General features: G+C 36.8%; 1 protein-coding gene across 1 annotated transcript in view; it reads left to right on the top strand.

The window, feature by feature from the left end:
* The window catches only part of FMR1NB (FMR1 neighbor), a 42,984-nt gene that overhangs the window by 8,915 nt on the left and 18,541 nt on the right, over nt 1-15,528 (top strand). Inside the window, exons 3-4 of the mRNA XM_037988876.1 lie at nt 8,513-8,519; nt 13,364-13,480. Of these exons, the coding sequence (XP_037844804.1) occupies nt 8,513-8,519; nt 13,364-13,480 (124 nt within the window). The remainder of the gene's footprint in view (nt 1-8,512; nt 8,520-13,363; nt 13,481-15,528) is intronic.

The raw sequence follows: 15,528 nt of genomic DNA, 5'->3' as shown, positions 1-15,528 counted from the left end.
GCCTCCGCTCCTTGCACTTCCCAGGTAAGGCAACACCCCACCCTGCTTCTACTCACCCTCCATGGGCTTCACCCACTGCCTAACCAGTCCCAATGAGATGAACAGTGTACCTCAATTGGAAATGCAGAAATCACCCACCTTCTGCATTGGTCTTGCTGGGAGCTGCAGACCAGAGCTGTTCCTTTTCAGCCATCTTGCCAGCAGATGCCCCTGTTTTTGTATTTTTATATTGATATATCATAGTTGTATGTATTTTTGGAGTACACGTGATATTTTAATATGTATACACAATGTGTAGTTATCAAATCCAGGTAATTGAGATATCCATTACCTCAAAAATTTATCTTTGTGTTGGGAACATTCCAATTCTTTTCTTCTAGCTACTTTGAAATATAAAACAAATTATTGTTAACTATAATTTCTCTATTGCAAGGGAGATTTCGTTTGGTGTTTCAATCTCTTTACTTTTTATAAGTATTCTTTGAAAAGTCTTCCCTCCTTAACCTCCCTTCACAAAGTACTACCTTTTCGTTCCCTTTTTTCAGAAATGACTTTCTCTCATAGATGGCTTTCCTCCCTCATCTCTCCCAAGGTCTTCTTTTCAGTATCTCCATCACATGGGACTAACCTTCTTCACCGCACCACTCAAAGTACTAACCTCCATCATCTCCTCTCTTAAAACTTTTCTACCCCTAACCTCACTTGCTAACCTCCCGTACTTCACTACACAAATTTCCTCAGTCACTTCCCTTCACAAAAGTCTTTCCTTGCTCATTTCCCCTCACGAAAGCCTTCCTTTACTCACCTTCCATCACAGAGTCCTACCCTCCCGCATGTTCACTCACAAATGCCTTCCTTTATCTCCCTCTAAAGGCTTCTTATCACACTTCTTCTGACAAAGTGCTTCCTTTTCTCACCTCAGTCATGAAGGCCTTTAATTCCTCAACTCTCCACTAAAATTCCTTGTCTTCCTTCACAAAGACCTTCCTCCCTCATCTCTTCTCACAAGGGCTTTTCTTCTCTCACCTCCCTCATGAAATTATAACCCCCTTCATCTCTTCTTCATAGTCCTTTCTTCTCTCACCAATACATTCCCTGTCTCACCTTTGCTTATATAGTTCTAACCTCCCTTATCTCTCCTCACAAAGGTATACCCTCCTTCTCCTCTACCAAAATCTTCTTTCCATGTTCTCCCCTAACAAAATTCTAACCTCTTTCGCCTCTCCTCACGAAGACCTTACCTTCTTTTATGGCTGCCTTTCCTGCTTTCTTTACCCTCACAGTTGACTTCCCTCCCTGCTCAAAGGCCTTCTTCCCTCAAGTCCCCTCACAAAACCCTAACTTCCTCATCTCCTTTCCCAAAAATCTTCCCTCCTTCACTTATCACAAAGGCCTTCCCTTTTTTACCCTCACAAATGCCTTACCTCCTTCATCACCATTCCAAAAGTTTTTCTTGTCCTTCAGTCAAGGTCCTTTCATTTCTCACCTCCCCACAATGACTTTCCTTTGCTCACTTCACAGGTCTTCTCTCAAAAGCTTTTCATTCCTTATCTCACAGAGCCCTTTTCTCCTCTCTCTTAAAGTCTTCAGTCCCTTACTTCCCTTCTTTTACCTTATATCATCCTCTCCCTCTCTAAGCTACCTTCACTAAGGCCTTGCCTCTCTCCCTCAAATTCCTTCCCCTATCTCTTTATTTACCCTCCTTCAGACCTTTACTCACTCCCCCTCAGAAGCCTACTTTCAGCTCTCCAAAAGTTCTTCTCCTCACTCAGGTTTTCCTTCCTTTACCATCCAAAGGTACTTTCCAATTCTTCCCCCAAAGCCTCCTTTTCTTCCTTCTACTTAATGATCTTTCTGCCTCATGTGCCTCTCTCAAAATCTTTCCCTCCTCCTCCAGTTCTCCCAACTTAAACTGCTTTTCCTTTTCCTACACCCTTCTTTCCTTCCATAACCTTCCTAAGTCTCAGATGGTTTTCTCAAAACAGCTTTCTCTGTATTACCCACAATAGCATGCCTTTTCTCCCAACCCCCTCACAAATGTATTTCATGTTCTCATCTGCACAAAGGCCTTAGATTTCCCACAGTCTCCTGCCTTTGAGCTCCAGACCCAAGCCCAAAGACTTCAGCATCCCCACATCTAATCTCAGTGGCTTCTTTCTCCGTGCTCTCCCTAGAGGTTTTCCATCTTCTCAACCAAGGTCCACCCACAGTCAAAGAGGGAGGTAAAGATTGGGCAATGGCATCACAGCTAAAAAGAATGGAAACTTCTATACACTATGTCACAACTACATGGGTTTATAGGTTTTTGTGAGGAATGAAATTTGAAGTTAAATAAAATATATGCTGTGTTTTATCAATTATTTGAAATAAGTTAGAAAATATGATTTCTGTTCTTTGAAAAAATGTTAAGATATTTTTAATGATCATTTACAAATCATAGTATTACTACAAATTATTCAGGTTTATTTCTATTTATCTAAAACACCAAAGTAATTCTGAATTACTGAATTTGTAATAGTACAATACTAAAAGTCTTCTTATCCTCTAAAAAAGTAAGCTGAAAAACAAAACTATAAATTGTATATTTTTTCTTAGTCAGTGAGTTCTTCATTTTCTATTTCTATTTTGAGTAGAACTCCCACAACAAAAAAGAATACTGTCTAATTCAGTGTGATTTCTTTATTTCCAGGAGTACTTTTTCCATTATAGGTCTAACATGTTTTCTCCTAAAATAATCCATGATTCATTCTTTATATTGTTAGATTTCCCAGATTCTCAGGAGGTAATATGTGACTGTATGAATTAAATTTAATTTGCATTTAAAATTATTTCACTTAATTAACATAACAAAATGCACTGTGTTATGGGGTGAATCGTGTCCCCTCACCAAAAACAGTTGCAATTTTTACCCCAATACCTTATTTGTGATCTTATTTGGAGATAAGGTCTTCATAGAGATAATCAAGTTAAAATGAGGTCATCTGGTGTGTATTTTAATTCACTATGAATGGTGTCGTTATAAAAAAGGGGAAACTTGGACACAGAGACAGACACCTATACAGGAAAGACTATTTCAATCTGCAAGCCAAGGAGAGGACTTTCCTCACAATCCTCAGAAGTAAACAGCCCTACTAACACCTTGATTTTGGACTTCTAGCCTCCAGAGGTGTGAAACAATAAATTTCTGTTTTAAGTCACCCAGTTTATGGTATGTTGTTACAACAGCCCTAGAAAACTAATATACATCAGAAGGTAAAATAATTGTCCATGGTCCTGTAGAATTATGGCGAAAGCAAAACATATGGTTCTGACATTAAAATTCCCTTTTTCATTTCTAGACAGACCCCACTGAGTTCTCTTACATTTAATGCTACTGAGAGGAATCGAAGTTGAGTGACCTGAGGTAACTCTAGGATATCCCTCCAGTTTGTATTGTCATTTGCATTCCCAAGCCACATTGCCTTTCCGGTTATATTTATGCAAAAGACATACAGACCAGTGGCATACAGGATGAGGAGAGAAGCAAATTGGGGACTGGGAGTTTGATCCCACCAATTATCTGTAACCTATTCAGTCAGTCCTAACTGCTCATCCTTTTTAGGGAAATTTAAAAAACAAGAAATAAAGATGGACCAGTAGGTAATATTTTCAAATTGCCTTAGCTCCATGGACAAATCCCAGTAACTAGTTTCTGTATCATTTTATTAGAATACCTTATTTATCTAATATCCTTGCGGAGTGAATGAGGCATTACACATAGAAAGTCTGGCTGCCTGCCATATACCTAACTGAGCACAAGGCTAGCTTTTGCTTTAACCCTGTGTACATGTGGTGTAGTCGGAGGAGCCCTAAGCTAGGAATCAGGAGATCTAGGTTGCCCTGATTGTTCACATTAACTTGCTGTGTGACCTTTGATGAGTCATTTTACTTCTTCAGGCTGTAGCTATCTTGTTGAAAAAATGAAGAAATTTCACTAGGTAAGCATTTCTTCTGTTCACTCCTTTCAAGCTAGGAGCCCTAAGCTAGGAATTAGGAGATCTAGGTTGCCCTGATTGTTCACACTAACTTGCTGTGGACCTTTGATGAGTCATTTTACCTCTTTAGGCTTCAGTTATCTTGTCGAAAAAATGAAGAAATTTCACTAAGTGGGCATTTCTCCTGTTCAGTCAGAATGCTTGGTTATCTTGATGATACCAGTCATTCATAATTCCCTTTAGGCTACCTTACTTTTTTACATTAATATATTTATTTAAAAAGGGAACTGTACCATAGTTATAAATGGAAAGTTGACCATATTTGCTATTAATAACATTATTAATAAAAATAAATATCCTTAAAACAAAGTAATGATATTAAATTTAAAATTGTAAGCAATAAAAATAAACAATGAAAGTCACGTAACAAACTATTTTTTTTGCATTGTATTAAGCACTTCACATGTGACATCATTTAATCCTTATAACACTTCAAAATAAATATCACCATTTTGCAGATGAGTAAACTGAGGCAACGAGAAGTTTACTGACATGCTCAAGTTCACCAGCTAGTATGTGGCAGAGCCAGGATGCAAACTCAGGTCTGTTTGAGGCCAACACCCAGAAAGACAGTGGCATAGGTAGACTCTGAACTTGAAGCCCCAGTAAAATCCTTTAGATACTGATACAGTTAGCCACTGCTCTTTCTGTCTCCCCCCCCTTGTCATTCAGTTTCTCATCTATTAGACCTCACACCAGAGTGGGCGGGTGGGGCAGGAGGGGGCAACATAATTTGTAAAATGAAAATACAAGATCTCTCATTCAAAATTTATGGATTTCAAAATGGTGATAGCAAAACATTAAACCAAGCATGGAGCTCCCCAAGTGTGGGGCCCTGTTTGACTGCACAAGTCACATATAGATGAAACTCTCTGTCTGCACTGAGTCTGGTGTTTCTTTTCTGTTGAAATGTAGTTAGATTTTTAGTCTTTCATTTGTAACAGGGAAATTTAAAAATAAAAATTCTTTGTGACAAGGAAACGTAATTGGTTCTTTACTATTTTCTACTACCAATTTAAAAGGCTGACTCCTAATCTTTTATTTGCTGAACATGCTAATGAGTGTAAAGATGCAAATTAGAGGCCAAGAGGATGAAATTATTCTTCATATGAAAAAAAAATGGAGGAGGGGAAAAAGGCCGGAGGCTGTTTGGGTAGAGAGGAAGACCTGAGAAAAAGGCTTGTGTGCTGGCTGATGGGAGACTTTGGAGAGAGTTAAAGAGGAAAAGGAGACAATCGTCCCAGGGAAGAAAGAACAGGGATGAAAGTTTATAAAGCCTAAGCAAAAAGAATAAAGCTGGAGGCATCACACTACCTGACTTCAAACTATACTACAAGGCTCCAGTAACCAAAACAGCATGGTACTGGTACCAAAACAGACATATAGACCAATGGAACAGAGCAGAGGCCTCAGAAATAATGCCACACATCTACAACCATCTGATCTTTGACAAACCTGTCAAAAACAAGCAATGGAGAAAGGATTCCCTATTTAATAAATAGTGTTGGAAAAACTGGCTAGCCATATGCAGGAAACAGAAACTGGACACTTTCCTTACACCTTATACAAAAATTAACTCAAGATGGATTAAAGACTTAAATGTAAGACCTAAAACCATACAAACCCTAGAAGAAAACCTAGACAGTTCCATTCAGGACATAGGCATGAGCAGAGACTTCATGACTAAAACACCAAAAGCAATGACAACAAAAGCCAAAATTGACAAATGGGATCTAATTACACTAAAGAGCTTCTGCTCAGCAAAAGAAACTCTCATCAGAGTGAACAGGCAACCTATAAAATGGGAGAAAATTTTTGCAATCTATCCATCTGACAAAAGGTTACTATCCAGAATCTACAAAGAACTTAAACAAATTTACAAGAAAAAAAAACCCATCAAAAAGTGGGCAAAGGATATGAACAGACACTTCTCAAAAGGAGACACGTATGTGGCCAACAAACATATGAATAAAAGCTCATCATCACTGGTCATTAGAGAAATGCAAATAAAAACCACAATGAGATACCATCTCACGCCAGTTAGAATGGCAATCATTAAAATGTATGGAAACAACAGATGCTGGAGAGGATGTGGAGAAATAAGAACGCTTTTACACTGTTGGTGGGACTGTAAACTAGTTCAACCATTGTGGAAGACAGTGTGGCAATTCCTCAAGGATCTAGAACCAGAAATACCATTTGACCCAGCAATCTCATTACTGGGTATATACCCAAAGGATTATAAATCATTCTACTATAAGGACACATGCACATGTATGTTTATTGCAGCACTATTTACAATAGCAAAGACTTGGAACCAACCCAAATGCCCATCAATGATAGACTGGATAAAGAAAATGTGGCATATATACACCACGGAATACTATGCAGCCATAAAAAAGAATGAGTTCATGTCCTTTTCAGGGACATGGATGAGGCTGGAAACCATCATTCTCAGTAAACTAACACAGGAACAGAAAACTAAACACTGCATGTTCTCACTCATAAGTAGGAGTCGAACAATGAGAACATATGGATACAGAGAGAGGAACATCACACACGAGAGCGTGTGATGTCAGGAGATCGGGGGCTAGAGGAGGGATAGCATTAGGAGAATTACCTAATGTAGATGATGGGTTGATGGGTGCAGCAAACCACCATGGCCCGTGTATATCTATGTAACAAACCTGCACATTCTGCACATGTATCCCAGAACTCAAAGTATTAAAAAAAACAAAGTTTATAAAGATTTGCCATATGACAAGTCATGTCAGTCGTGTTTGATGTCGTGGTAGGTTTGATATTTTACTCATATTTTTTTCTTCTACACTTTCAAATAAACTCATGGCAAACATTAATATATTCATAAATATTCATCTATGTTCTACCTAAAATTCTTATGTACTACTAGTGATAGACTACGCTTTGAGACATACTGCTCAAGTTAGTTTAAAAATAATTGTCTTTCAGAGTATGGAAGAAATCAGAGGTGGAAGGCAGGGTATAATATATTCTGGACTTATGGTTGAGACTGCCACTGATGTTGCTTATCTGAGTTAAGATGTTTAATTGTCACTTTCATTTCAAATGCCCATTGTAATGACCGAAAGAGCTATAAAGGGTGAAAACCTGGAGAACCTAGAAAGGTTCCATCTGTCATCTATATGCCAGAAACTTGGAGGGTTCTCTGAAAGATAAAAACATGATGGAGAGAAATCACAGCAACTTGTGTTTCATGTGAAGCCAACGGCAAGCCTGTCTAGCAGGGACTGGGGGCTAGGGCACTCTGAGTTGGGGACTCTAAGCTGAGGGATCAATATTCTAGAGGAACTCCAGAGAGCGCATAACTTGCTGAATATAACTTTGAATGGAGACTCGGGCCTCGGTGTGCTACTGTCAGCCAACACTTACTTCGGATGGTGTGCTGAATCAAGTGGCAACAAGGACAGCAAATTGACGAAGGGGGACACTGAGCAAACAAACAGAAATATGGAACAAAGGTCTTGTCAAGGTCTCTTCCATCTGTAGCTCCCTTCTCATGTCATGTGGGACAGGGTTCTCTGATCTGGCAAAGTGTGCCTAACAATATTAATCTCATTTCTTGTCCTTGTGCTGGAAGCACTCTCCCAGGCCCTTTGTTCAGCCAGCTACTTCTAGCCTTTTTTTTTTTTCCCCACTTAATTATCATCTACTCAGAGAGACTGGCTCCCATTTAAAGTAGCCCTCTCCTTTATTCTGTATCAGTATCCACTTTCTACATAGCACTGATTACAATTTGTAATTATTTAATTTGTTAGTTGACTTACTTTTTGTCTGTCTTCTCCACTGCATTGTAGTAAGCTCCATGAAGGCAGGGATCTTGTCTGACTTGTTTACTGATATATCCTCAAAGCATAGAATATAGTAGGTGTTCAGTAATGAGTAAGCATTAGTAGAAAACAAGCAGGAAAAAATGGATTATTTTTAATATTGCCAAGGTATAATACATAGTGAAGATAAAATTGTCATGATTGAATATGCATTGTCGGAGTATATGAAATAAATAGTTTTAGAAATTTAAGTAGAAATCATCAAAACCACAGTCATGGTGAGATACTTTAATATTTATCTTTTAGTCCTTGACAGAAAAAATAAAAATACAAAGCATTTGTATAATATAATTTAGCTTGATTTAACAGTTATAATAGAGTTCATTGTGAGAGTACATATTCAAATGTGTGTGTATGGAAGTTGCTCTCATTAAAATGAGAAAAAAGATATTATCATTGATATAAAGGAGTTTTAAATATTACAAGTGAGTAGTCTTAAGGGCAGCCAGAGAGAAAGGTCGGGTTACCCACAAAAGGAAGCCCATCAGACTAACAGTAGATCTCTCGGCAGAAACTCTACAAGCCAGAAGAGAATGGGGGCCAATATTCAACATTCTTTTTTTTTTTTTTTTTCCGAGATGAAGTCTCGCGCTGTCACCCAGGCTGGAGTGCAGTGGTCGGATCTTGGCTCACTGCAAGCTCCACTTCCCGGGTTTACGCCATTCTCCTGCCTCAGCCTCCCGAGTAGCTGGGACTACAGGTGCCCGCCACCACTCCCGGCTAGTTTTTTTTGTATTTTTTAGTAGAGACGGGGTTTCACCGTGTTAGCCAGGATGGTCTCGATCTCCCGACCTTGTGATCCGCCCGTCTCGGCCTCCCAAAGTGCTGGGATTACAGGCTTGAGCCACCGCGCCCGGCCCAATATTCAACATTCTTAAAGATAAGAATATTCAACCCAGAATTTCATATCCAGCCAAACTAAGTTTCGTAAGTGAAGGAGAAATAAAATCCTTTACAGACAAGCAAATGCTTAGAGATTTTGTCACCACCAGGCCTGCCCTACAAGAGATCCTGAAGGAAGCACTAAACATGGAAAGGAAAAACCGGTACCAGCCATTGCAAAAACATGCCAAAATGTAAAGACCATCGATGCTAGGAAGAAACTGCATCAACTAACGAGCAAAATAGCCAGCTAATATCACAATGACAGGATCAAGTTCATACATAACAATATTAACCTTAAATGTAAATGGACTAAATGGTCCAATTAAAAGACACAGACTGGCAAATTGGATAAAGAGTCAAGACCCATCAGTGTGCTGTATTCAGGAGACCCATCTCACATACAGAGAGACACAAAGGCTCAAAATAAAAGGATGGAGGAAGATCTACCAAGCAAATGGAAAACAAAAACAGGCAGGGGTTGCAATCCTAGTCTCTGATAAAACAGACTTTAAACCAACAGAGATCAAAAGAGACAAAGAAGGCCATTACATAATGGTAAAGGGATCAATTCAACAAGAAGAGCTAACTACCCTAAATATATATGCACCCAATACAGGAGCACCCAGATTCATAGAGCAAGTCCTTAGAGACTTACAAAGAGACTTAGACTCCCATACAATAATAATGAGAGACTTTAACACCCCGCTGTCAACATTAGACAGATGAATGAGACAGAAAGTTAACAAGGATATCTAGGAATTGAACTCAACTCTGCACCAAGAAGACCTAATAGACATCTACAGAACTCTCCACCCAAAAGCAGCAGAATATACATTCTTCTCAGCACCACATCGCAATTATTCCAAAATTGACTACATAGTTGGAAGTAAAGCACTCCTCAGCAAATGTAAAAGAACAGAAATTATAACAAACTCTCAGATCACAGTGCAATCAAACTAGATCTCAGGACTAAGAAACTCAGTCAAAATCGCTGAACTACATGGAAACTGAACAACCTGCTCCTGAATGACTACTGGGTACATAACGAAATGAAGGCAGAAATCAAGATGTTATTTGAAACCAATGAGAACAAAGATACAACATACCAGAATCTCTGGGACACATTTAAAGCAGTGTGTAGAGGGAAATTTATAGCACTAAATGCCCACAAGAGAAAGCAGGAAAGATCTAAAATTGACACCCTAGCATCACAATCCAAAGAACTAGAGAAGCAAGAGCAAACACATTCAAAAGCTAGCAGAAGGCAAGAAATAACTAAGATCAGAGCAGAACTGAAGGAGATAGAAACACAAAAAACCCTTCAAAAAATCAGTGAATCCAGGAGCTGTTTTTTTGAGAAGATCAACAAAATTGATAGACTGCTAGCAAGACTAATAAAGAAGAAAAGAGAGAAGAATCAAATAGATGTAATAAAAAATGATAAAGGAGGTATTACCACCGACCTCAGAGAAATACAAACTGCCATCAGAGAATACTGTAAACACCTCTATGCAAATAAACTAGAAAATCTAGAAGAAATGGATAAATTCCATACTAATAATTGCTTTGTAAATAGATGATTTCCTAGCAAAATAAAAATAACAAAATTAACTGTGACCATGAAGTAAAAGATAAAGAACTACCCCTCTCCAAAAAATAAAGACTCAGACTTTTTCTGGATGAGTTTTCCCAAACCTTTAATGGATCAAATCATTCCTACATTGTTTCATCTGTTTTAGTCTAGAAAAAACAACAGGAAACTTCCTAGGTTATTTTAAGAAGCAGGTATAACTCTCATGCTAAAATTTACAAATGTAGCACACAAAAGAAAACTACAGACACACTTCACTTAGGAATGTAGGAATGTTGAATCTTGAATCCTATATAAAACATTAGCACTTGTGGACTTTGCTCAGGAATGCAAGAATATTTTAATATTGGCAAATATATTAATAGTATTCAATAATTAATAGGCAGGGGGAAAGATCATCATGGCAGTAAATATTAAAAGGATTTGATAGAACCCCAGTTCTATCCCTGATTCAAAATGAAACAAAATTATAACAGAAAATTTGTAGAAAACTACAACTAGAGAAATACATCCTTAATTTAATAAAGGGTATCTATCTTACACCAGCAGCCAACATTATACTTAATTATGAAATACGAGCACATTCCCATTAAAGTCAGGAAAGTTTCAAGAACGTCCATTGTTATGGTTATTAATCAACATTGTTTAAACATTTCTAGGCAACGCAGTGAAAGAAGAAAAATAATTCAGCTGTTAATATTGTACAGAAAGGAGACAAAGTCATCTATATTTAGTGATAATATGATTGTCTATCTGCAATAACACTGAAGAACAATGAGAACTAATGAGAGTTAACTAAGGTAGTAAGAAAATACATGTATAAAAATCAATAGCTCTCTTACATACCATCAATCCACTAGAAAATGTGGTGAAATGGATTATATTCACAAAACAACAAAATATATATGATGCCTGGGAATAAATGTACTAAGAAAAGTGCAGAGCCTATCTGAATACAATGATAAACCTTATTCAGGGACATAAAAAGAGACTTGAATGGAGAAACAAAACTACTCTGTGAAAAAATTTTGTAACATTATCAGTTCTCTCCAAATGAGTCCACATTTAATTGAATTCATGCCTAGCACACGGGACACACAATAAATGATTTTTGAATGAATGATAAATAAGTGAACATAATTACCATAAAATTTAGAAATTTTTTTTGGCTTGACAAAATGATTTTAAGGTTCATCTAAAAAATTCTCAGAGCTGAAAATAAAATTTGATAATAGAGACAATCAAAAGATTACCAGATTAGTTATTAAAACATAATGACATAAGATAGGCCGGGTGCTGTGGCTTATGGAGGCCAAGATAGGTGGATCACCTGGGATCAGGAGTTTGATACCAGCCTGGGAAACATGGTGAAATCCTGTCTCTACTAAAAATACAAAAATTAGTTGAGCATGATGGCGCATGCCTGTAATCTCAGCTACTTGGGAGACCGAGGCACAAGAATCACTTGAACTAGGGAGGCGGAGGTTGCAGTGAGCTGAGGTTGCACCATTGCACTCCGTCTTGGGCAACAGAGCGAGACTCTGTTTCAAAAAAAAAAAAAAAATAAGAAAAGATAAAATAAACAATAACATTAGTATTGGCACATGAATAGATAGATTTGTGGAACAGAATAGAAAGTCAAGAAGCAGATCTATGATTATGTAAGGATTTAGAATATGATGACGTTATCATAAGTATAATAGAAAAGGATGGATTTAATAAAGGGCCTTAGGACTGCTGGAAAAATTGTATCCCTATTCCGTAACACACTGCAAAAAATATACTCCAGGTGTATTAAATATTTAAATTTAAAAAGTACAACCATGAAAATGTTGTTAGTATTAGAGTATAGAATGCCTTTATAGAGGTAAAAATAATAAAGGAAGAGATTGGTAGATTTAATTACATATAAAATTTTAAGTTTCTGAGCTTCCCAAACACCATAAAAAATGTAAGGATAACCAATTACCTTGAAAAAAATATTTTAAATATGAGGCAGATTAAGAGTTAAGTTCTCTACTATGCAACACAATGCGAAAGATGTAAGCTCACTGATTATGAAAGTTGCAGATTAAAACAAAGGATATTTTGTTTCATTTTGGCCATCAAATTGGCAAATAATAAAAAACAGAGAGGTTTGAGAAAACTAGCACTTGCCTGTACTACTGGTAGAAGTGTATTTTGGGGTAACTATGCTGGAGGGTAATTTGAACATATTCAAGCACCATGCTTTAAGAATTTATCTTAAGTAATTTTTCATGAATATTTGCAACTATATAAAGCTTCAACGATAATCATTGCAAGCTAATGATAATGTAATGATAATCATTGCAGTATTCTTTATAACATCAATAAATTGTAAACAACTTGAATGTCTTCCTATGGAGAAATTGCTAACTCAATTATAATAGAGCCATATAATAGAATTCTGTGACATTATTAAAGATAGTTTTGGGAAATATTTAATGCTATGGACAAATCTGTGTTATCCTCTTCTCTTATGTAGGAGGGAATTGTGTAAATAAGACTGAAAACCAGTTCTTTAAAATAATGAGAAAGAAGGATAAGGAAGGTTTTACTGTATGTAAGGCCTTGATTTTTATCAATATATATGTAAGCCAACATATTTTCTAAGGTTTTCTGTGATGGGATCTGATTTAGTTGGAATACATACTGTTTTCAGCTCATCAATTGATTAGGCCTCTTAATACTGTTTGTCAGAGGCAAGTTTACTATTGTACATCAGTTTACAACAATGGGATGTGTCAGCCTATAGCTTAAGCATTTGTAAATTTAACACTTTTTCAGTTTCACAACAAAATTGCATTCTGATTATTAATAATAAGTTGTTAGGAGATGAAAGTATATCTGTTAGCTATTTGACTTTCTATAATTAATTTAAGCAAAGGTAATTACTATTAAAGGGTCATTGAAAGTGATATATGCTTTATATGTTGGGATTAATAATTTTACTTCTTCTTCAGGGCCCTCATATTTTGTGCTTCCAAGTGGGTATATCCTGCAAAACAGTGAAAACACTAATGGCCAATCTCTGGAAGATTACGCATCGGAAGCTCTGCTGAATTTTTTCTTTCCAACAAGTAAGTTCTTGTTTGATTTTTTTCCCCCTCTAATGTTCTTGTTTTGAAAAGAGTAGTTAAATGTTTAGGAAGCAGTGTGGTATATTGGCGCTGGAGTGGGACAGAGCTGAGTTTGAATCCTGACTCTGCTCTTTGGCTTAGACAAGACAATCTCTCTGAACCTCAGTGCCCTCATCTTTGAAATGAAGATATTTACCACTAAGAATTATGAGGACGAACTGAGATAATATTTGTAAGGCATTTCATAAATGTATATTACTGTTTATAAAATACTTTTCCTTTGCAAATATCTAAATCTTTCACAATTTACCTGAATGACATTGCCTGAAATTTAGTCACTGACGCAGTATTGTGAAATTGATGTCTTCTGTGGCATTAGTGAGGGTACTGTGTGACTGATGTTATGGAATATGCCAGATGTTTCCCCATCTGTTTTAATGATAGAAATCCCAGGCTTCAAGTCCCACCGTCTTTTTGTGATTCTGTATATAATGTGTTTATCAAGCACATTATGACCCCTGAGAATTATTAACCACAAATAAACATGTTTCATTTTGTATAGCATGTGGTGCCCTTTCAAGGAGAAGTTTCGTATAAATTGGAATATGTGAAGTACAAAGATAAAGCTCTTATGAAAAATCATGCAGAATTTATTCTAACAAAATTTGATATACTCTATAAGCACAAAATTATATCTGTTTTTCAATTCCAGGCTTTACTACTGAATTCTTTAGTGAACTTGAAAAAATCTCTTTGTGTTTCTTTGTACTTGTTTCATTAAGTTTAAAATAGGCATCTACCAATGAGAATAGCAAAATAAAGAAGTTCCTTAAATAAACTCAAAATACTGCCATGGTCAAACTGAGTAAATAAAAAAGAAATCTGAGGTGTTATGTTGTATAGGCCGAAAGAATGATTTGAGTGCCAAAATTAGTCGCAAACAACAACTAATGATGATTTAAGCTTTAAAGCGTATGAAAACAACAGATGCAAACGGTCGTATACTTACTTTTAATAACTACATTGTACAGACACTGAAACCACCTGTAAAAATGGTCCGAAAAAGATATGTGCATTTCCCAAATATTTCTCCAACCTGGTGCAGGAAAGTGAGTCAAAATCAATTATATGAAGTAACAATTTTATCCAACAAAATAAAGTTGTTCCATTTTAATAGAAACGTCTGACCTAGGTTGATTCAAACAATGATTAAATATTTATAAAATGTACATACTGTCTTCTTTGAAGACAATAACTACAGTTTCATAAAGCGTGAAATATTTTTAACCAATTTATTTCCTCCCCCACTTAATTGAAAATAAACGTTCTTACCACTTAAGCATGAAAAAAATGTTCATTGTTTTGTCATTAGGCTATTATTCATAAAATATCTCTTGCAGATTAAAATGATAACCTTGACACACACTGGCAGGAAAGCTTGAGAGATCACCTGATCTTTCTCCTTTTGGACAAAATTATATACTTAAACCTGACAAAAAATTGTTCTACCTTTTTGATTCTTTAAAATTAGCAATGCCTCTTAGTAATTTGAGCCTGAAAGTTAATTTGTTTTTCTTTTTTTGAGGCAGTCTGGCTCTGTTGCCAGGCTGGAGTGCAGCGGCATGATCCCAGCTCACTGCAACCTCTTCTTCCCAGGTTCAAGCAATTCTCCTACCTCAGCCTCCCGAGTAGCTGGGACTACAGGCAAGCGCCACCACACCTAGCTAATTTTTGTATTTTTATTAGAGACAGGTTTTCACCATGTTGGCCAGGATGGTCTTGATCTCTTGACCTTGTGATCCGCCCGCCTCGGGCTCCCAAAGTACTGGGATTATAGGCGTGAGCCATCAGGCCTGGCCCGTGTTAATTTTAATATCTGGCATAAAATCCATCAGATGCACTTAACGTATAAATTATCAGCTGATCTTAGAGATCATATAATCTAGTCTCTTCTATGATTTAACCCTAACGGTAACCCTCTCTTTAGCATTTCTGGAAAGTGGTGTTTGAACAGTACCCATGGTGAGAAACTCAGCATGCAAGGAGTC

The sequence above is a fragment of the Chlorocebus sabaeus genome, chromosome X (genome assembly GCF_047675955.1).
Source record: "Chlorocebus sabaeus isolate Y175 chromosome X, mChlSab1.0.hap1, whole genome shotgun sequence".
Classification (NCBI taxonomy): Eukaryota; Metazoa; Chordata; class Mammalia; order Primates; family Cercopithecidae; genus Chlorocebus; species Chlorocebus sabaeus.
The sequence above is the reverse complement of the archived record's forward strand: the minus strand, read 5'-3'. Positions and strand labels throughout refer to the sequence as shown.